At 49.5% G+C, this 21,073-nt stretch overlaps 5 protein-coding genes across 5 annotated transcripts; 3 read left to right on the forward strand and 2 right to left on the reverse strand.

Annotated features, from left to right (window-relative positions):
- The first annotated feature begins 1,348 nt into the window (after positions 1 to 1,348).
- Positions 1,349 to 3,189, forward strand: LOC112894468 (purine-uracil permease NCS1-like). Its single transcript, XM_025962197.1, has one exon. The coding sequence runs from the start codon at positions 1,395 to 1,397 to the stop codon at positions 3,015 to 3,017; it is 1,623 nt and encodes a 540-aa protein (XP_025817982.1). The 5' UTR covers positions 1,349 to 1,394; the 3' UTR covers positions 3,018 to 3,189.
- A 7,255-nt stretch (positions 3,190 to 10,444) lies between these two features.
- On the forward strand, positions 10,445 to 12,380 carry LOC112901007 (purine-uracil permease NCS1-like). The gene has a single exon (XM_025969810.1). It carries the CDS (start codon positions 10,653 to 10,655, stop codon positions 12,273 to 12,275), a length of 1,623 nt encoding a protein of 540 aa, XP_025825595.1. The 5' UTR covers positions 10,445 to 10,652; the 3' UTR covers positions 12,276 to 12,380.
- A 314-nt stretch (positions 12,381 to 12,694) lies between these two features.
- Positions 12,695 to 15,465, reverse strand: LOC112901009 (transmembrane protein 208-like). Its single transcript, XM_025969823.1, has 5 exons — positions 15,297 to 15,465; positions 14,245 to 14,438; positions 13,781 to 13,865; positions 13,159 to 13,227; positions 12,695 to 13,074 (listed from the first exon to the last, which is right to left on the reverse strand). The coding sequence occupies exons 1-5, from the start codon at positions 15,378 to 15,380 to the stop codon at positions 12,982 to 12,984; spliced, it is 525 nt and encodes a 174-aa protein (XP_025825608.1). The 5' UTR covers positions 15,381 to 15,465; the 3' UTR covers positions 12,695 to 12,981.
- Positions 15,466 to 15,655: 190 nt separating this feature from the next.
- On the forward strand, positions 15,656 to 16,408 carry LOC112878907 (probable E3 ubiquitin-protein ligase ATL44). Its single transcript, XM_025943171.1, has one exon. It carries the CDS (start codon positions 15,747 to 15,749, stop codon positions 16,209 to 16,211), a length of 465 nt encoding a protein of 154 aa, XP_025798956.1. The 5' UTR covers positions 15,656 to 15,746; the 3' UTR covers positions 16,212 to 16,408.
- Positions 16,409 to 17,871: 1,463 nt separating this feature from the next.
- Positions 17,872 to 19,898, reverse strand: LOC112901027. The gene is made up of 3 exons (XM_025969843.1): positions 19,663 to 19,898; positions 18,355 to 18,511; positions 17,872 to 18,269 (listed from the first exon to the last, which is right to left on the reverse strand). Exons 2-3 carry the CDS (start codon positions 18,458 to 18,460, stop codon positions 18,127 to 18,129), a joined length of 249 nt encoding a protein of 82 aa, XP_025825628.1. The 5' UTR covers positions 18,461 to 18,511; positions 19,663 to 19,898; the 3' UTR covers positions 17,872 to 18,126.
- Positions 19,899 to 21,073: the final 1,175 nt, after the last annotated feature.

The raw sequence follows: 21,073 nt of genomic DNA on the forward strand, positions 1-21,073 counted from the left end.
ACTTTTCAGAAGGAAAACATTTATTTTTTGAGGATTAACTGAGAATCTTAGAGCAGCTTGTTTCGTGTAACAGCAGACAACATCTCGTTCGGCCCCATTAGAAAACTCGGCCCAGTATGGTCGACTTCTTTTACTTTAGTAGCCCCGTAACTGGGCCAATCCCGAAGTTTGTTCATACATACAGGCCCAAGAGGAAGGAGGGGGTCGGTAATCGTATACATCTTCAGGAAATTTTTTTCTTCCCCATCTTCTAATATTTAAAATTCCTACGAAGGTCTAGGTTCGTTGGATCTTCTCCACCCAAACCCCAAGACAACACCTCCCCCTGCCTTGTGCGCTCCCCCATTCGCACTGCCGCCCACGCTACAGCCAGCCTAGCGCGCCGCCCCTGCGTGGCCCTGCTGCGCGCAGCCGCCGCCCCGCCGGCCCTGCTTCGCACCGCTGTTCTTGCACGGGCGCGCTCCGCCACAGCACTGCCGGCCCGGCTCGCCACAGCTTCTTCCCCTGCGCCGCCGCCGGAGAAGAAGATATAGCAATCGATTTTGAAAAAAAATATTGATCCACATTTTGATAAATGTTGAATCTATGCTCTTAAGATGTTGAAATAGTTGGTAAAAAATATTGAATCTACTATTTTTAAATGTTGATTTATTTTTCATAAAATGTTGAATTCAATTTTTTGAATTGTTAAATTCAAATCTCTAATTTAAATCCCGTACATTATTTCTATTTCTATTGTTAGTGGGTTTTATAGACATATGACTTGTCCAACTTCCGGAAGGTATACAGGAGCCCTGGGGTGGGGGTGGGGGAGGGGACGAGCCGCTCCTCCAAGTTTTCAACACCAAACGTGATAATCGCATTGATGACAGAACCTCCAGAATAAAAAAAGCACAAGTTGAAGAAATTAGTGCAATGAGTAGGGCCCTAGCAATGAGATGTACTAGATGGCAGCTTAGTAGATGAGATCGGGTCCTGAACATCATCTTTCCTATCACATGGCATCATGGTCCAAGTGCCTAACATGTCGAAGAAGGTGTTGGATCGTGGCAAAAGAGAGAGAGTTTCGTATAGAATCCTCAACCAGCCACCCTCATGGCAAAGCATCTCCAACACGCACCTAATGGCTCTTAAAATACCCCAGCCAAATCATCTACCCTCTGATTACCATCCAACAGCTGAGGTCTGAGTCTTGTAGTCCCGATCCGACGGCAACCGATCCCTCACGCTGAGGTCTGACTCTTCGCTGTCAACAGCAGTGGGCCCGGCTGCACAGTCACACGCAGTGCAACCAACCAAGCAACAAGATCCCCATATCCTCTCCTCCCCACTGCAAGGCTCCAAGAACCACCCCATCCTCTCCCTCTGCTTCCCCTGTTTCTCCGGCCGGCCATATGGCCATGTCCATGGCGATGTCCAAGGCCCTCGCGGCGCGCCACGCGATTCATTTGCAGCACCGCCTCGTGGCATCAAGCTCCCAGGCGGCGCCGCGGCTGCCACTTGTCCCGCGCCGGCCGAGCCTCGCGGTGACGGTAGCCTCGCCCCCGCGGCGACTCCTACCGGCGAGCCCCAGGTCCTCGTCGAGTGAGTCGGACCTGTCCCCCACGCCTCAGTCGGAACGCACCATGACGGCGTGGGACCTCGCCAGCCTCTGGGTCGGGCTCGTCGTCGGCGTGCCGTCCTACTACCTCGCGGGCAGCCTCGTGGACCTCGGCATGTCCGCGCTCCAGGGCGTCGCCACCGTGGCATTCGCCAACCTCATCGTTCTCGTCACGCTCGTCCTCACGGCAGCGCCGGCGGTCACGCACGGACTTCCGTTCCCGGTGCTCGCGCGCGCCGCCTTCGGCGTCCGCGGCGCGCACGTCCCGGCCCTCATCCGCGCGCTCGTCGGCTGCGGTTGGTTCGGCATCGAGTCGTGGATTGGGGGACGCGCCATCTTCCTGCTCCTGCCGTCCCGGCTCAAGTCGTACCAGCCGCTGCTGGCGCCGGTCCCCGGACTCGGCGCGGCGCCGCTCGAGTTCGCGTGCTTCCTCGCCTTCTGGGCCGCGCAGCTCGGCATCATTATGCGCGGAATGGAGGGCATCCGCAAGCTCGAGAAATTCTCGGCGCCGGTACTCATCGTGCTCACCTCGGCGCTGCTGGCCTGGGCCTACACTTCAGCCGGTGGCTTCGGGCGAATCCTCTCGCTGCCGCCGAGGCTCACAGGCGCAGAGTTCTGGAAGGTCTTCTTCCCGTCGCTCACAGCGAACATCAGCTTCTGGGCGACGGTGGCCATCAACATACCGGACTTCGCGCGGTACGCGCGGAGCCAGGCGGACCAGGTGCTCGGCCAAGCCGGGCTGCCGGTGTTCATGGGCATGTTCACCTTCGCCGGGCTCGCCATCACCTCCGCCACCGAGGCCATCTTCGGCCACGTCATCTCCGACCCGATCGAGCTCCTCGGCCGCATCGGCGGGCCGGCGACGACGTTCCTTGCCATCTTCGGCATCGGCCTCGCGACCATCACGACCAACATTGCCGCCAACGTCGTCGCGCCGGCGAACGCGCTGGTCAGCATGAGCCCGCGGAGGTTCACGTTCGCCAAGGGGGCGCTCGTCACCGCGCTGCTCGGCATCGCTTTCCAGCCGTGGCGGTTGCTCAGCTCCAGCGAGAGCTTCGTGTACACCTGGCTGCTCGGCTACTCGGCGCTCATGGGTCCCATCGGAGGGGTCATCCTCGCCGACCACTACGTTGTGCGGCGAACCGCTCTGGATGTCGACGCGCTGTACTCGGAGGACAGCGGCAGCCCTTACTACTTCCAGAGTGGCTTCAACGTCGCGGCCATGGCGGCAATGGCCGCCGGAGTTGCGCCTATCGTGCCGGGATTTCTGCAGAAGGTTGGGGTCCTACCGAGTGTCTCGAAGGCATTTGTCACGGCGTACAACAATGCCTGGTTCGTCAGTTTTTTCGTCGCCGGCGCCGTCTACAGCCTGCTCTGCGGTCGGAGAGGGGTACAAGGGAAACAACACAGCAATTGATACTAGGCTGAACTTGTAAAAAAAATAGCAGGATACAGTTAAATTGCGAATTGGTGTTTTGTTCAACTTAGTCGTAGATCTGTCAAACTTGCATCATTAAATACATGTAAATTTGGTGATAAATGCCCTTTTATGCTAACGAAAATAGCATTTTACTAGCTTTCACCTGAAATATTGTTGTGGTTGATGGCAAATCGGGCATCAATTTGGTTTGAAAATTTAAATTCCCAATCCTCCGGATGTCCCAAAGGCAGATTCACTTGAAAACAACCATTACCCCAAACGCGGCATCTTATCTTGCGTTCAGAGTTCATATAAGTACTATCAGAATTCAGAAGCTGTAGCTATGCGAATTTTCACCCTCAAATTGTGTTTTAAGATTTCTCATTTTCCATGGCTGTTCATGTGTGAAACATTATTCACAGAAAATCACAGAAATACGAACTGATTCCTGCCGCTCACAGTCCCACCTGCAGAACCCCAAGAACCTCCAAAACAACAGCTAAAATCGACCCCCGTAAAACAAAAAGAAAGGTACGAGAAACTTCCTGCTTCTCCAGGGGTCATGGCCATGTCCATGGCGATCTGCAAGGATTTCACTGCTCGCCATGAGGCCCATTTGCAGCACGCCCTCGTGGTGTCAAGCTCCCTGGCGGCGCCACGGCTGCCACTCTCCCGCGTAGGCCGAGCCTCGCGGTAACGATAACCTCGTCCCCACGGCTCCTACGGTCCTACCGGCGGGCTCCAGGGTGTCGGCGAGTTCGTCGGACCTATCGCCGCCGCCGCCGTCGGAGCGCACCAAGACGGCCTTGGAACTTGCCAGCCTCTGGATGCACTGATGTTCAGTGTCAGCTTGCTGATACATTATTGTTTTCTGCAAAACCTTGTCTGCCATGTTATTTCCAGGTCTATGTGGATCCGCCTGGCTTTTCTTGTCCTGGGGTACCGCTGGTTCCAGTTATCTCTGTTTTCTTCAACATGGTCCTTGCTCAGGTTTGCCCTGCCCTACATGTTTGCTCTAAATTGGTTTCAGCTACAGATTTCAGTACTAGAAAAATCACTTTATGTAGTTGCCTTGACAACCTCTGTTTACACCAAATCCTTCATGACTGATGGCATTGACACTTTGTTGGGCAGCTACATGAAAAAGCGTGGTATAGATTTGTCATCCTTAGCCTCGTCGCTGTGGGAATTTATGCCGGCTATGGTCAGTACAACGCTGTTCCTTCCAGCTCGGACCACTCTTCTGTTGGTTACCACAGAGTGCGTTCGGAAGGTCCACGACCTGTGGCAAAGCCTCCAAGTTCTTCGGAATTACTGTACCATAAGATGGGTTCTAATCTTTTTTTCTCATGAAACATTGCACAGTTCATACTCTGTAGTTACGTATGTAGACGATGAATTTGTTAGCCTGTAAAATGAGTTGTTGTAGTGTCCACCGCACCATTTGTTAGGGAATGTGCCAAGTGAATAGACTTATACCCAATAAAAAGAAAATAAGGAGGTGCTGATGCAGTACTTTCAGCATATTCTGTGTATTTTTACTGTAAAGAGTTCTTAATGAATGTGCACTGTGCCGTTGCGGTGCACAGCCTCGGAAGTCGGCATCAAAATGCTGGCCCGCCAGCTGCTCTTCCGTTGCTCCTGGGCCTCGCTCCTCCGTTAAATGTTTGAATTGAACAGTTTCTTTTTTTCTGTAGATTGAATTGAAACGATACTTTACTTGCTTACACATGGTTTTCCGTTCTTTATATTCTGCTGAAAATAACACGAGTGTTCAAAAGTGAAATGTTTGAAGGATCGAGGCTTCCGAGAGGTTCCTTGGCGGCCGCGTCGTCGCGGACTTGCAGCAGCTCGCGCCGCTCTTCGGCTGACGAGTGAAGACCTCCGCTGGAGCCGCCTTCCGCGGGCGCGATTTATGTCACTTTCGCCTGAAGGCATCGGCAGAGCCTCTGCCTTGGGTGGCTCCCGCTCCTGCAGCCGCCGCTGCCACTGCCGTCGAAGTTTAGGAGCTTCGATAAATACTCCTGCTTACCCCGCGCCACCTCAACTCCGTCTTTGACGGCTCCCGCCGTCAAATCCGCCGTCGCCGTATCGTAGCTTCGCCGGACGTCGAGAGCTCGTCGTGAATCTGTCGTCCCTTCCCTTCTCCGGCCTTCACCATGGTCGGATCCAGCCCCGCCGCTGTAGTCGAGCTCAAGGCCCCGATCCAATGCCGCCACTGTAGATCGGAACCAAACTTCCAAAGTAGTAGGCTTATTCACGTATTACATTATGCAATCTGCTTGAATTATGCTATCTATATTATATATTTTTATCTAAATTTGGTCGACTATTGTGGTTTATTATATAGATATATACCTCCTCTCAGTCTTTTTTTGTCGTTTACTTTCTTCGTCCTGAAATGTAAGGCATTAGAGGGTTCAAATTTTATAACCAAATGTAAGGCATCCTAGAGTGTTTTGAAAACTAATTATTTTCAACCCGCCACAAAATCAGCAAAATAACAACCAAACAAGATATTAAATAAGGGCACATGCATCATTTTCTCATCTTCTTAATCTGTCATAAAAATACTAAGATGCCCTATATTACGGGACAGAGGGAGTATAAGTCACTAACATAGCCTTCAACGTACTATTCCAAAATTACTTTATATGACTATTACTTGATAACAAAAAATTAAAAAAGATATATACAAAAAAATTCAAAAGCACCCTGATTTTCTAAATATATAATGATTATAGCATGATACCAGTATATAAAAAATGTGTACCAATATATAAAATTATGTATCTCCATGTACTTTATTATGCTTGCATACCTAGCCTACATACAATCCAAGATAGTTTAGTGTGATCACATACTCTATATTATTTATTATTCACTTGATCAGATACATTATATAACATGGGATACGAAGGCTTTAATCTATTTTAAAACACCCATTATATGGTATGATAGAACATCCATATTCATTGACATTTGAAGTTCGGCTGAATCCATATGGAGTTCATTCGTTCTGTCAAGTTGAAATAACTGGGATAATATTTGCGAGACTTCAAATCATAGAATGCACAACTCTTGAGCTCTCGGCCTTCATTGTATCCTCCTAGTTTTGATATTTATATCCTGTTGCAACAAGTATCCCGTGGTGCTGACATCATGACTGCGTTCCAATGATCAACAAAAGTCACTTCATTGTCTAACCTCTCAACCATGGTCCAGACCATCTGAGACATGTCGAGCTTGTACAGTTCCATTGCTGCTCTGTTGTGCGGTCTGAAGATGGTAATTAGTTTATCTCTGAACTCCAACAGATGGCAGTATCGATCACCTGGTAATGGATCACCATCAAGAAGAGGAACTGGTTTGTCGAGAACTCTCCATGTCATGTTGTGTGGGTTGAAAACACCCAAATTCCCTCGAGTCCCCAGGCAGTAGAACTCGTCATGGTAGAAAACCGGGTTGCTATATGTAGTGCGGAACTGAGTATAATCATCTACTTCCGACCTTGTCCAGTGCTCATCCCCAGCATGCCACAACGTCACGTAAAGACAATTACTGTAGTTTGGGTTACGGCTTTTCTCGATGGCGCACACTATGTAGTCTGGAGATTCTGAAGAGGACGGCATGATTTGAAACTTTGGAAAGGACTTCATGTGGGGCAGAAAAATTCCACATGATCTGGTGGGTGGAAGGCCTAACCTTCAACTGGAGATGCATCTCTTTTGGTTGATGAGACACCAATGCATACTGCATGACAGGAGGTACAAGTGTACTACCATGACCTGACCCGGAGATGTTCGCGCTTTGCGCAATGATGAAGAAGCACTCAGAACAAGCAGATTGTTCATGAGGTCGCTGCTGACGTGGAAGCAGCCAAAAAAGGAAAGAGTCCCTGTGACAAGAATGTCCAGACTCCAGTTGAGTCTAATATAAACTGGCCCAACAAATGACGGCACGACTAAAATTCATGGGCCCGAGTGCCTTTTTAGCCCGGTGCAGCTGCAGGCATAGTTTTTTTTTCCAGGGAGAACTTCCAAAAAAACTAGGGATTTTTTTCTCTTTTTAAAAGAAAGTACGCTCACATACCCCGAGAGCGTCATTACACTGATCGAAAACGAAAAAGAAAAGAAAAACAAAAAATGATTACATCAACGGCCAGCCAAGGTTTTCTGCTCCATGAACATCATCTAATCACAGCTCACCCACGACATTCAATTCTTAATCCATATTTCTTCCCCTCGACCATATGTTAACCTCTGCGCGATCGACGTCACATGGGCTAGCCCCTTCAAATCCATCCGAAGTGTATGTACGCACGCACGCACGCACGCTCGCTTGTGGTAAAAGGGCCGACCTCACGAGTTTTGGTGCACCTAAATAGCTAAACCTGCTGGTCTAGGAAGTAGGAACCGTATCGACGCCTCAGTTTTTCTCAATTCATGGTGTCCAACGTATTGTAGTAGGTAGTGTGCACTTATATACATTGAAATTGGAGAAGAGATGAAGTGGTTCTGACCGATATGTAAAGAACAGCTGGGAAGGGGGGCTTCAGCTTGAAGTGTCTCAACTCTGAAGACGATTTGTTCATTATAGTACCATCGTCGGAGCATGACGGCCTTGCCGCCTTGGAACTTGCCAGCCTCTGGGCCGGGCTCGACGGCTCATCGTCGGGCGTGCCGGCGTACTACCTCGCGGGGCAGCCTCGTGGACCTCGGCATGTCCGCTCTCTAGGGCTCGGCATGTCCGCGCTCCAGGGCGTCGCGGCCGTGACCTTCGCCAACCTCATCGTTCTCGTCACCCTTGTCCTCACGGCCGCGGCGGTGGTCACGCACGGGTTGCCGTTCCCTTCCTGGTGCTCGCGCGCGCCTCCTTCGGCGTCCATGGCGAGCACGTCCTAGGCGTCCTCCGCGCTCGTCGGTTGCGGGTGGCTCGGCATCGAGTTCGGGATTGGCAGTCGAGCGCGTGATCCTTATGGAGTGACGGAGACAAGCAAATGCGTGAGACGGCGAGCGGTGGAGCGGCTTCCATGTCGCCGGCCAAAACATTTTCATAATACCCCCTAATTTGAAACAAATAGTTTACAAATAACCCCTACTATTTACATATAACCCCTAAATCGGATCGCGATTAGTAATCGCGATCCGATTATTTTCATTTAAGCCCCCACGTATTTTCAGATACCCCCGGTCGTGGCTCGCACCGCCTCCGCCCGTCCGCCGCCGTCCTCCATGCCGGAATCGCGAAACCCCGTCTCGGCGTCCGCGGCGAGTACATCCCGGACTTCATCCACGCGCTCATCGCCTGCGGTTGGTTCGGCATCGAGTCGTAGATTGGAGGAGGCGCCAATTCATCTTCCTGCTCCTTCCGTCCGTGGAGGTTCACGTTCGCCAAGGAGGCGCTCGTCGCCGCTGTGCTCGGCGTCGAATTCCAACCGCGGCGGTTGCTCAGCTCCAGCGAGAGCTTCGTGTACACCTGGCTGCTCGGCTACTTGGCTCTCATGGGTCCTATCGCCTATCGGAGGGGGGGTCATCCTGGACCACGGCGTACAACAATGGCTGGTTCGTCAGCGTTTTCGTCGCCGGCGCCATCTACTGCCTGCTCTGCGGGCGGGTTTCGAATTCTCTCTTGTGCTCACCAACTTTACTTCACTCAGTCCCAACCCACTAGATTTCACTAGAATCTAGAGATGGCAACGGGTACCCGACACCCAAAACCCGGCAGGTTTTTACTCTACTAGGGTAGGTACAGGTACGGGCTAATATCTATACCCGTGGGTTTCTTAATGGGTGATAATCTGTACCCAGCGGGTACGCGGGTACGGGTATGGGATCGTAGCACCCGAACCCGCAAACCCATGGGTTTTTAAAATCCGACATATTATAAAGAATGCAGATCATATACTCATTTTATTATGGTCCAATAACTTTATTTTGGATTTTTGATATCTAATGTAGTGAATTAGTGGTGCCACGCTACGGATGGTGGATAGTAACTGGATATTAATCCAGCTGTGAACTTGTGATGTCTGATGTGATCAATGGTGTTATGATTTATGAAACACTCTATCAGTCTTATGATTGATGTTTATCATTTATTATTGCCTCAGTTTTACATATGCGTCTATTGGCTGATACATCTGAGTAGTTGAGTACTTAACAGATTGTCAGGCACGGGCAGCCCGCGGGTACCCGCCACCCGTGAGGATACGGGTTTGGGACATAATCCGTACCCGGCAGCGGGTATGGGTTTCTTAGCGGGTCTATTTTATCCCGACGGATACGAGTACAGGTAAGCAATGCCCAGCGGGCGTGTACCCGTTGCCATCTCTACTGGAATCACGCAGCCTCACAAGTGCCATCTCTACTAGAATCACACAGCCTCACAGAGAAGGGCTGGGCGAGGGGCTTGGATTTGGTTCTGACTTCTGAACGAAAAGCAATGTCACCAGCAAAAGGCAGCGTATTTAACCGAAGAGCAGGTGCTCCATCCTTGGAGTACTTAACTTGAAAAAAGACTGCACTGGTGGTTCCAAATTGATAGAGACAGACTGAATTAGCTATGCACGAGTGTGGTTTTTTTAAAAAAAATCGGTATGAGTGACATTTGCAGCAAAATGGCAGCTCAAATTTCAAGTGACATATGGGATGGTTCTACAATTTCCCCAACCCCCATTCATTTTTCCTTTCCTGAGACCGTTACAGGCCCAGCTCCCCGCAGAATGCAGCCCAATATCCGAGTATCCGACACAGCACGAGTTCGCTCCTTGCCCTGCGTGTGCCACGCTTGCTTGCTTGCGGAGCTCCACCTGGCTCTTCGTTGACAAGGCGTCCGGGGAGCAGGTGTCGAGATCTCGGCGGTGGCCGGCGACCGAGGGCAGCTGGCGGACCATCGCCCGCGCAATCCTCATCCTCCACCGGTGGTCAAGCTCGCCGGAACCGTCACCTCTCGCATGTTGGCTCGACTGCTCGGAGTCCAGCATTTTGGCGTCGAGATACACGAGCGGAACCTGACTTTCTTGCAAGAAATGGTCAGGCTTATGTAGAGTGCAAGATTTTCTTTTCACCCCGTTGGTGTGTGCTTGTTCCCTATTTTTTAACGAGCTGCTGCTGTTCTTGTGATGTGCAATTTTAATTGTGAGTCGTGTGGGGCATCTGGTGAAAGTAATTCGTATGGAAAAAGTAATTCTGTTATGAGGAGATTCTAAAAATTCTAGAAAATTGTACAGAATTTGACCCCGAGAAAATTGTTGCGTACAGGAAGATATTCATGGCTTATGATATGCAGTTTTAAGATGCTAGTACTTGCGAGAAAGAATTTTCCAAAAACAAAAACATATTCCAGAATGAATGAACTAATTCTAAGCAGATGCCTACTTTGAACCTGCTATTTTTCTTCTCCCGCAAAAATACAAAACTATTTTCTCTCCATCCAATGTACGCATCATACGTGTGCCGACTACAGCATCATGGGCGGTGGAGATAGCAGCAGCTGCTCCTGCTCACGGTGAAAAATCGACGGGTTCCCTCCCTCAAGCCCCAAGAACCTCCAAATGACCAAAACAACGGCTAAAAAGCAACCCCTCAAAAACAAAAAGGTCCGAGAAATATCCTGCTTCTCCGCGGGGCCATGGCCATTTTCATGGCGGTATGCAGGGCCTTCACTGCTCGCCATGCGACCCATTTGCAGCACGACCTCGTGGCGCCAAGCTCCCAGGCGGCGCCACGGCTGCCACTTCTACCGCGCGGGCCGAGCCTCGCGGTCACGGTAGCCTCGCCGCCCCCGCGGCACCTACCGGCGGGCCCCAGGGCGTCGACGAGTGCATCGGACCTGTCCCCGACGCCGCCGTCGGAGCGCACCATGACGGCCTTGGACCTTGCCAGCCTCTGGGCCGGGCTTGTCGTCGGCGTGCCGGCCTATTACCTCGCGGGCAGCCTCGTGGACCTCGGCATGTCCGCGCTCCAGGGCGTCGCGACCGTGACCTTCGCCAACCTCATCGTCCTAGTCACTCTGGTCCTCACGGCCGCGCCGGCGGTCACGCACGGGCTGCCGTTCCCGGTGCTTGCGCGCGCGGCCTTCGGCGTCCACGGCGCGCACGTCCCGGCCGTCATCCGCGCGCTCGTCGGCTGCGGGTGGTTCGGCATCGAGTCCTGGATCGGCGGACGCGCCATCTTCCTCCTCCTGCCCTCGCGGCTCAAGTCGTGCCAGCCGCTGGTCGCGCCGATGCCCGGCCTCGGCGCGGCGCCGCTCGAGCTCGCGTGCCTGCTCGCCTTCTCGGCCGCGCAGATCGCCGTCATCATGCACGGCATGGAGGGCATCCGCAAGCTCGAGAAGTACGCGGCGCCGGTGCTCATCGTGCTCACCTCCGCGCTGCTGGCCTGGGCCTACACGTCGGCCGGCGGCTTCGGGCGCGTCCTCACGCAGACGCCGAGGCTGACGAGCGGCGAGTTCTGGAAGCTCTTCTTCCCGTCGCTCACCGCGAACATCAGCTTCTGGGCGGCGGTGGCCATCAACATCCCGGACTTCGCGCGGTACGCGCGGAGCCAGGCGGACCAGGTGCTCGGCCAGGTGGGGCTGCCGGTGTTCATGGGCCTGTACACCTTCGCCGGGGTCGCCATCACCTCCGCCACCGAGACCATCTTCGGCCGCGTCATCTCCGACCCGATCGAGCTCCTGGGCCGCATCGGTGGGCCCGCAACGACGTTCCTCGCCATCTCCGGGATCACCCTGGCGATCATCACGACCAACATTCCCGCCAACGTCGTCGCGCCGGCGAACGCGCTGGTCAGCATGAGCCCGCGGAGGTTCACGTTCGCCAAGGGGGCGGTCGTCACCGCGTTGATCAGCCTCGCCTTCCAGCCGTGGCGGCTGGTCAGCTCGAGCGACAGCTTCGTCAACATCTGGCTGCTCAGCAACTCGGCGCTCGCGGGCCCCATCGGAGGGATCCTCCTCGCCGACCACTACATTGTCCGGCGCACAGCTCTGGACGTCGACGCGCTCTACTCGGAGGACAGGGGCAGCCCTTACTACTTCCAGGGTGGTTTCAACGTCGCCGCGATGGTTGCAATGGCCGCCGGAGTGGCGCCCATCGTCCCCGGATTTCTGCACAAGGTCGGAGTCCTAACGAGTGTCTCCAAGGCATTTGTCACGGCGTACAACAATGCCTGGTTTGTCAGCTTCTTCGTCGCCGGCGCCGTCTACTGTCTACTCTGCGGCCAGAGAGAGATGCAAGCAAGACCCCAGTACAACTGATATTGACGGTGGCGCACCACCTTGTTCCATATCTAACACATACACATTTATACGACAATTTATGTTAACATTTTTGGTATTTGTTGACATCTTTGTTAAACAGACTATAGCTGGGACTTGTAATAAGGGATGGTTGAGTGCACAATTCATGCAGAGGCAGGAATAAAGACCGTCTCTGTCTGCAAAAAAAAAAAAGTTACTGGTGAACTTTAGAATCATTAACAAATGTAAAAGTTTGCAATTTTCAGAATGGTTTCAGAATGCCCTTATATGCTGAGGAAAAGAGATTTTTACTAGTTTTGACCAAACCTTGTAGCTGGTTATTCTTAACCAACAATCAGTTTGGTCTAAAAATGCACTTCCCACTTCTTTCACACAACCATAACGGCAGATTCACATGACAACAATGGCTACCTCGATGCAGCATCTTATCGTGCTTTGTGCGAGATTTTTTCCCCCATTTGCCATGCCCCATTGTTGATGTATGAAACATGGGTAAAAAAGGGTCAGAAGTCACACAGAAAATTCTTATTGATTGAACAAGTTGGAGATTAGCTAACATCTGTGCTACATAACGCTAGCTGTTTGGAGCAATTGTTGGTTGAACTTCTCATCATGATAGTACTCGCCAAACAGCTTGGATTTCAATTGGACAGCTGTGATAAACCAATCTAATCTTCCAGCAACAGGTGCCCTAGCTGGCATATCAACGAGTCCTAGTTTTGATCATCTTTCCCCTAGATGCCTTCTTCTCCATTTTCTCCCTTTTCTTTCGGGTCTTCTCATCTTCAACTTCACCCTGAAAACAGGAGGTATTAATACCTGTCTGTCATATCTCATAATTAAAATAATCTGTTGAAATTAATGGTCAATCTATTTATACCTCTGAACCACCACTGAAAAATGTTCCTCTCAACAGACCGGAAATCTTGTATCCAGCAAAAGCTGGAATCTGCAAATGGATGGGTATACAAATATTAAGCAAAACAATAAGTTGGCCATCATTGGCGAGCCCCTTGACAAACGGATCAATGGAAGCATCTGCAACTCTAGAGTCATGAGTGTATCTAACATGCAAAACATGCACCCGCAACTCGAACTAGTAATGTTTGCAAGAGGATTGAAGCCTAAAGGAAACAAATTCTATTATGACACAAAAATGCAGAAATGAATCGATATATGAATATAACTACTTGAAATGAGTAGCAATTAGTGATGGTCATTTGCATTGGTTATTCACTAAATTTTTCGTACTACTTTGCTTTGTAATTTTAAGAAAAACAGTGACCGAAATACAAGGTAGACATATCTGGTCACACATATGACCAATGTTCCTAGTCAGACAGGTTTGTTCAGCTAAAACAACTACCAAACTTTTTGCAGAATAAAAGATGCTCTGTGAAATTGAGGCCCAAAAGGGTACTTTTCCCACATGGCCCTGCGCCCCTGAAGCGATTGAACAGAAGCACAATTTTTAAGAAAACATATGGTGTGTGTTGTCTTACCACTAAATATGTCCACCAAAATTTCTCAGAAATGATGGACATCAGCTGCACGAAGACAGTGATATAGATCACATCATACAGATACCTGCAGAACAAAATGTAAAAGTATTGTTATTGGTTTGAAGATGACCAAAATGTACCACTACTTCTCTAAAAAAGCATACCACTACAAAAATAAATTGCTGACTTCTCAACTCATTTTCTCATTATTTCATTTCTGTGGCCCACTGTTTTTTATATATATTTTTTGTTACTAATGTAACTAGGCTCTAAAGACTAATGCATGAATTGTTCAGATTTGAAATGCCGAGAGCCGGGAGGCAGGTACTTTATAATCCTCTGTACGTATGCAACTATGCATCACTGAGAGTGTGATTCATATGAATTCCTGTATGCAACAAAAACACCTGTTATCAAGCAAGTGACCTGAGCTAACATTTACACTGTCTCATGCAGTTACTTACTCACAAATCCCACCAGTGCTCAAGTCGAAGCCACCATCCAGTAGTTCTCCGTTATCAGAGTAAACTGGCTTGGCCATACTGGCAAGTTGCTTATATGGAAGAAAATATGCAGCAGATGTTAACATAAGTCCAATCCAATGCTTCCAGGTGAAGGATGAATGCATTATACCCATCCTCACCACTACGTAAATAGCCTGTATAACAACAAAGCATATAAGAGACTAGTCCTCAGACCAAAAATGGCTAGAACATATAGTTAGTTGGTGACATACTTAGAGGTCAAGACAAAAGCAACAGAGGGAAACATCCACGAAGCATTGCAAGCATTTTTATGAATAATAATCTCGAATCACTTAAAGAATCAATACCAAATCTTGTAAAAAAAACAACATACCACAAGAAAAATGAGAAGTCAACCGAATTAATAACAGAGGGTATAGGAATAGAGTGTGGTTCCAAAACAAACAAGAGGGTACTGGGCATGGAAGGGTTCCCCCCCTAACAACTGACATGAACTCTCAGCGTGTAAGCTCATCAATTCACTATCTTCTGTCATTTGTGGATCGTAATACAGTATTACAAATGTATCACTATTCACTAGATTTTTAGTCGTTGGGTGTATCAGGAAGAAAGGAACATTTCATAGCTCTTTGTTGACCTTCCAACACCTAAATGCGACTACAAGGCACAGTGAGTGATTCCACAGAACTCAACAAAATTAAGCTAAATATCCACCGAATTTCATCCTCCCGCAGCCAATTCTATTCCCGCCACAGCACCCTGGCATCCCAGATTCGATTCTAGGCAGAGTGTTACTCCCTTCCGGTCTTCCGGCAAGAGAAAAAAAATACCTAGCAGAATGAGCACGAGAATACTTCAAATACTGTCATCTAGTCCAATTTTCTAGGTTTCACACAACAATACCACCGCACGAGTTGTCCGGACAACAAATTGGACGGCAACGATCTACGGGCGGATGAAGTGATTCAACGGATCTGTCCCGCGCGATTGAGGGGAGAGGAAGGGAGGAGTGGTTGAAGGTGGGTGCTCACGTTGGATACGAGGATGATGCGCAGGAGCAAATCCAAGCGCTTCTTGTTCTCGTCCTTCATCTTCTTCGCCCCCTGCTTCGCCATGGCTGCGCTGCTTGAGGTTCTCCTCCCCTTTCGGTTTGTGCTGGGAACTTGGGATCCTCGTGTTTTTGCCTGGCAAGAAGCCGAGTCCGTCAGCTAGGCCTACGCGTACTCTTTTCTAGTCGGACCTAGTATTGGGCCGAGCCCCTTCCTCTTCTTCCCTCCTGATTTTCTTTGGGCTGAACTGGGTTTTCAGGCCCATTGATCCACTAGTGCCCGTGCGGTAGCATTTAAGGCCACCTGCTCCTCCGCACCCGTGCGAAGTGATTCCACAACGGTCTTGCGCGCGCTACCAAAGGCACCAACCGACCGACCGACCGACGGGAAGAACAAGCGAAGCGATCCAGGGGAGAGGAGCGAGCGAGAAAGATGGCGCAGGTGTGGGCGGTGTCCCTGGCCGTGGCGTCGCTCGCCATCGGCATGCTCGGGGTGCTCGGCGTCTGGCTCTGCTACCTCTTCGACGCCGTGGCGCGGGGCCGTGCGCCCCGGACCCCGCCGCCCACGCCCCAGGCGGCGTCGGAGGAGGAGGAGGACGGCAAGAACGGGCTCTCGGAGTCAGAGCTGATGCGGCTCGGCGGGGTCGCCGTGCTGGAGCCCGCGGAAGGCGGGGAGGAGGAGGAGGAGGGGGAGGCGCTCTGCCCGATCTGCCTCGACGCCATGGCGCCCGGCCGCGCCGTGCGCGTGCTCCCCGGCTGCAACCGCGCCTTCCACCAGGACTGCGTCGACCGGTGGCTCGCCATCTCGCCGCGCTGCCCTGTCTGCAACGTCTGGGCCGCGCCGCCGCGGTCGCCCGCGTCCTCGCCGCTGGCGCCCAAGACCGGCTGGGATTCTTGAGGTTGGGGCGGCGCGTCTTCTCTGGCGCCTGGCGCGCGGGTCAGTTCTTGGTTCTTGACGAGTTCTTGGTTGGGTTCTGATCGTCGATCAAGAAGCCTTCTCGATGAACTCCCGTCGGTTTCGCACTTCTGGAGAGCGATTCTTGATGAATTCTTGGCGGCTACTTGATTTTGTGAAGGATTCTTGGACGGGATTGCATGCACATTGACTCAATCCTCGAGTTCCTGTTCGAAATAAGTAGGTTTTGCAGGTTTTAGTTCTTGTTCTTGTAACAGATCATCACATTTCGACAGAGTTAGTCTTCACGATGAACGAGCTGAATAATTTTTTATGCCAATGTATCATTTTCGTTGTGGGATTGCATAATCTGTCTTTGCTCTGTCGTTGGCAGACGGAATGCCTGTAATTATGAATTCTGCACCTCTTTGGGGTCACAAATCAGAGGTGGCTTCAAAGATTCTGCATCTTGATGTGGTATGTGTGGGGTTGGTTTAATGAATCTTTGAAATAGTCAGTTTTGTACTACTATTGAGCTTGACTTACATTGTCATTTTTGTTCCTGACTATTTGTTTCTAAACTTGAAACTTGAAAGCTTGGTTCCTATTGTACTGCAAGTTAAAGGTTCTGTTGGTACAACATTAACGGAATCCGTTGATCTGGTCTGATCCAGTTCTTTGATATTTTACTGATTTGAACTGAATCAGCACGTCGTGGTCTTTATGGGACTTATCCATTCTTGTCAGATACCTGAAAATTTCTTCACTGGTCTTAAACGAGTCACATATAATCGCATTCCATTTCAATTCCTTCTCGAAATCTGCAGGGTTTTGCAGGTTTTGGAATTTTCCTGTAGCCAATCATCACATTTATCTGCATTTGGCCGTCTTGATGAAGAGTAAAACATGATGTCAAAAGTATTATTTTAGCTGTTCTGCCTTTCATTGGCAAATGGAGTTCCAGCAACTCTAGAATCTGTACTTTTTCAAGGTGAAATTTCTGCAACTTGATCTGGATAAAAAAAGGAATTGGCTTTCAGAGATTCTGCCTGGTGTAATTCTGTACTGTGCAGTACTTGCTGGGTCGAGATACTGAGATGTCAGTTTTAAACTTTGATGACTTACACTGTTATTAAGTCCCTGACTAGTGTACTTTCCAAGTTTAGAGCTTCGTTCGTATTCTGCGAAGAGCTAATATTTTCATAGTATAGTAACTGTACGACAGAGTTTTATGCTTAAAAGTTTCTCAGAATCAGTTGGTCGGCAGACCCTTTTATCTGGCTCCATGTTTATTGTTCCAGAGTGTTCCACCGCTCAACACTGTCAGATTATAAATTTCAGTCTAGTCAGTCAGTTTGTATGCATCTTGCATTGCAGCTAGTAGGCTATACTACTAATTTACAAAACAACTAAAGCAATCAAGTAAAGAACCTGTTACAGAATGCCAGCCTGCTGGGTGCTGGCTGTGTGTAAAGAACATGTTATTGCCTTATTGGGTCACATAATCAAGTGAAATTAAATTACAAGAAAAATATTTGTCCACTAGAGAGTAAGCGATAGAGTATGGAATCAAATTTGGTAGAAGCAAGGGGACAAACGACCTTCATGTCACTAGATACCGTAAAAAAGAAACAAAAAATATAAAAGTTGTGAAGGATATATATATGTTTCTGGGCACCATATACTTTGATGTGCATGTTTCACAAGCAAAGTGATCGCAGTATTTCTCAGTATGGAAACACTCACAGTCTCAGTACAACCATGTTCTGCATCCCCTAACAATTTTCTTACAGAAATTGCCCAAAAGTTCATCACATATAGTGCTGTTCATTATTAAAGTGATCGATTTCAAACAATTTAGACTTCATGAATTTTGGAATGAGCTGCATAAGTAGCAAAGTCCAAGATGTAACCCAGATTAGCTGTGCCCTGTCATATCAAGCAGTTCATCAAGACCTTTTAGTCTCTGCCTCCCTTCACTAATCAAAAATCTAATCTTTTGTTTATCATCACAATGGCGATATTTCTCAAACTCGGCCCTTGTGGCCTGCCTCAACTCATCTAGACAAACCATGTTCACGAATAATTAGTTGCACCTTAAGATATAGCAGCACACGCAGTAGAGTAAATGAGCAAGGAGCCTAACCTCGGGCATGTTCAGGTGCACGCCGAATAATTCGTAATGCCTGACTATAAAGCTTTAAGACACGTGCACGCAGGATGAAAGCCCGCAAATCCATGAAACGCGCCATTCAAGAACTTAAGCCAAGTAATGATCACGTCATGTGAAACCTCCCAGAAAACTGGAAATTCAACAAAAAACAGATGCATACGGTCATATAAGTTATAACCTTCAAGTGCTTGAAGTTAACATTATGTTTGACATCTGTGTTGCACACAAGTATATCATGCATACTAAGAAAAAGTTTTAAACTTCTCTAGTCAAAATTCAACAACTACAGACAGGTACATTACACATCTATACCGCAAAAGTTATGCATCAGCACACATCACTCACTGAGGATAAATAATGCAAAAAAAAACTATGCATAGGCTCTCATCTTCAATTTTCTCATGAACAACGGAAACATATGCTTCAAGAGCTTATGTTCTTCGTGAACGAAAAAAAAAACTAAGGATCTCATGCTAAAGCTTGACATGGAGAGGATTTTTACCAAGGGAAATCAACTTCCCATCACTTCCCACAGAACAATCACAGTAAGTTGCCTAAGATAAGCTCACCAAATAGTATCTTCACTACAATAAACATTGCAGCTGGTGGTGATAGGATGGTGGCATGTCCATACCAACCCAGCCACAGCTCTCCCCCTCACGTTACTGGTGGCGCCAACAGACTGAACCGCAACACACATCTACCTAGAGCGTGGTTGTAACTATTTTGTCACTAGAATTCTCTTGTGCCATTCTCTTGAGCAGTCGAACTAAAATTGAAGGGGTAGTAGAAGCAAATATAATATGGCTGGAATCAAAGTAAATCAAAATTCTATGGGTGTCCATAGAAAACACGTAGAGATAGATCGATTGAAATGAAAGATAGTAAAAAAAAAATGAGTTTCAAAAGCAAATAACAGAGTTTTACCCGTGGCAACAATGGGCATTCTTCTAGTTGTCTTAATTTCGGTGCTATGGCCTGCCTCAGAGGAAAATTGTTGTTGGTAATGCCACATACAGATATACACGGTACACGAAAGCATCATCTCATCTGATGCATTTCAACAAACACCTAATGCTCACACGTACAAATTCAGCCGTGCGTGGAGTTCAATTGAACACCCATTTTTTCCAGTATAAACTGCAACCGCAGCTTGGGTACCAATACCAGATCCCATGATGTCTAATTTCCTATTTAGAAATCCCATTTCGAAAAAAGCTACCGAAGCTAGCTCCTAATCAATAAGAATTCGAAAACTAGAGCAAAGCCGCAGTCACTAACCAACTTGCCGCCGCGCCGCCGCTGGGGCCGTATGCCCGCTCCGCCGCCACCAGGACCTATGCCTGCGCACCTCCTTTCTGCGAGCTGCTGTCAGCCGCCGCCGCCGCCTGCTTCTAAGTTCTAACTTCTCTCGGCTGCGCTGCTTGCCTGCCCCGCAGATCACCGCCACCAGATTTGGGGCTTGTTCACAAGGCAGCTAGCTGGAGAGAGGAGACAAAGACAACAACAGCGAGGGAGGAGTGAGCTGGGCTAACCTGTCGGCCTGAGAGAGTTCGGGTGTGGTCTGCTTCTTTGGGCTGACATATCTGAGAAAAGGCAACTTTCGGCCCATATTCACAGTTATTTCCTGCTCATTTTTTAAAATTCCCCTCGTTTTCTTTTTTTGATGTACCGGTGCATGCATTCATGCTTTACCTTCTCCACCGAATTCTGTCTTCAACATGAGCAGTTGTTGTGTCCAAGAGGACTGTACTTGGGTTTGCAGTATTCAATCACACTTTTGGAGCAAACCACGTGATCACGCTGCCATTGATCCACGCTATCTAGTGAAAAGTCGAGCACCCTACTAGATTACGCGCGGTGATCCGCTTAGTATAATAGCAGCATTGCTGCTCAGTGCTGACCTACCGTGTGTGAACTTCCAGGTCTACAAGACGTAGGTTCGTTGCAGCAGCCATAGGGGAGTATAGTAAACCAGCAACAAGAACTTGGGGAAGAGACGCCGCAGTCTCAATGTCAACGCGAGCAACCCGTACGCTCTCCGCTCGCGGAGTTCGCAGACTCCAAGATGCTCCTAGATTCAGGCGCGCAAGCCTGCGGTCATCGCCTTCGCCGCTCTCGAGGCCGGACGCAGTCATCGCGCGGCGGCAAATGTTTCGATTCCCCCACACGCGTGTCTGCAGAAACCGACGCGGCGCGTCCTGCTCCGCTTCGAGGAGGACGCGAGCTCGATCGGCGCCGCGTCACCGGCTGTCATCTGGATCGATCGATCGATCGATCGGTGTCCAAAGAAAACCACGAGCGTGAGACGGAAGCAACCGAGGTCGCTGCGTGGTGGTGCGTTTCGACGTCAATGGCCCGGTACACAAGGCGAAAGCGGGGCATGAATGCTGCCGAACCCTTGCCGCGAGCTGGGCCAGCAGCGGAGCGGTGGTTCGTGGGGCGACTGATGGAGACGGAGGTCGGGCCTGATGGAACTGTCACGGATTGGAAGCAGGCAGGTTAGAGAGGTTTGTTCAGAGCCTCAGAGGTTCAGGCTACGATGAGACCATGATTGCAGATCGTCAAAAGTTCCCAATGACTTGTTGGCGTCAGGACTCAGGATGGGATGTGTTTGCCAAACTTCAATTCATAGGCCTGGCCAAATCTGTACTGCTTGTATGGAGTGCAAGACTAGTCGAGACTCGAGACC

This window comes from Panicum hallii, chromosome 1 (genome assembly GCF_002211085.1).
Source record: "Panicum hallii strain FIL2 chromosome 1, PHallii_v3.1, whole genome shotgun sequence".
In the NCBI taxonomy this organism is placed as follows: Eukaryota; Viridiplantae; Streptophyta; class Magnoliopsida; order Poales; family Poaceae; genus Panicum; species Panicum hallii.

Excerpts from the sequence above, each read along its gene's own strand:
- LOC112894468 (XM_025962197.1), top strand. The coding sequence starts at position 1,395 with ATGGCCATGTCCATGGCGATGTCCAAGGCCCTCGCGGCGCGCCACGCG.
- LOC112901007 (XM_025969810.1), top strand. The coding sequence starts at position 10,653 with ATGGCCATTTTCATGGCGGTATGCAGGGCCTTCACTGCTCGCCATGCG.
- LOC112878907 (XM_025943171.1), top strand. The coding sequence starts at position 15,747 with ATGGCGCAGGTGTGGGCGGTGTCCCTGGCCGTGGCGTCGCTCGCCATC.
- LOC112901009 (XM_025969823.1), bottom strand. The coding sequence starts at position 15,380 with ATGGCGAAGCAGGGGGCGAAGAAGATGAAGGACGAGAACAAGAAGCGC. Across the intron at positions 14,439-15,296 it reads GCATCATCCTCGTATCCAAC|GCTATTTACGTAGTGGTGAG; the intron begins GTGAGCACCCAC and ends GTTGTTATACAG. Across the intron at positions 13,866-14,244 it reads AGCACTGGTGGGATTTGTGA|GTATCTGTATGATGTGATCT; the intron begins GTAAGTAACTGC and ends TTTGTTCTGCAG.
- LOC112901027 (XM_025969843.1), bottom strand. The coding sequence starts at position 18,460 with ATGGCGCGTTTCATGGATTTGCGGGCTTTCATCCTGCGTGCACGTGTC. Across the intron at positions 18,270-18,354 it reads TGCACCTGAACATGCCCGAG|ATGAGTTGAGGCAGGCCACA; the intron begins GTTAGGCTCCTT and ends TGGTTTGTCTAG.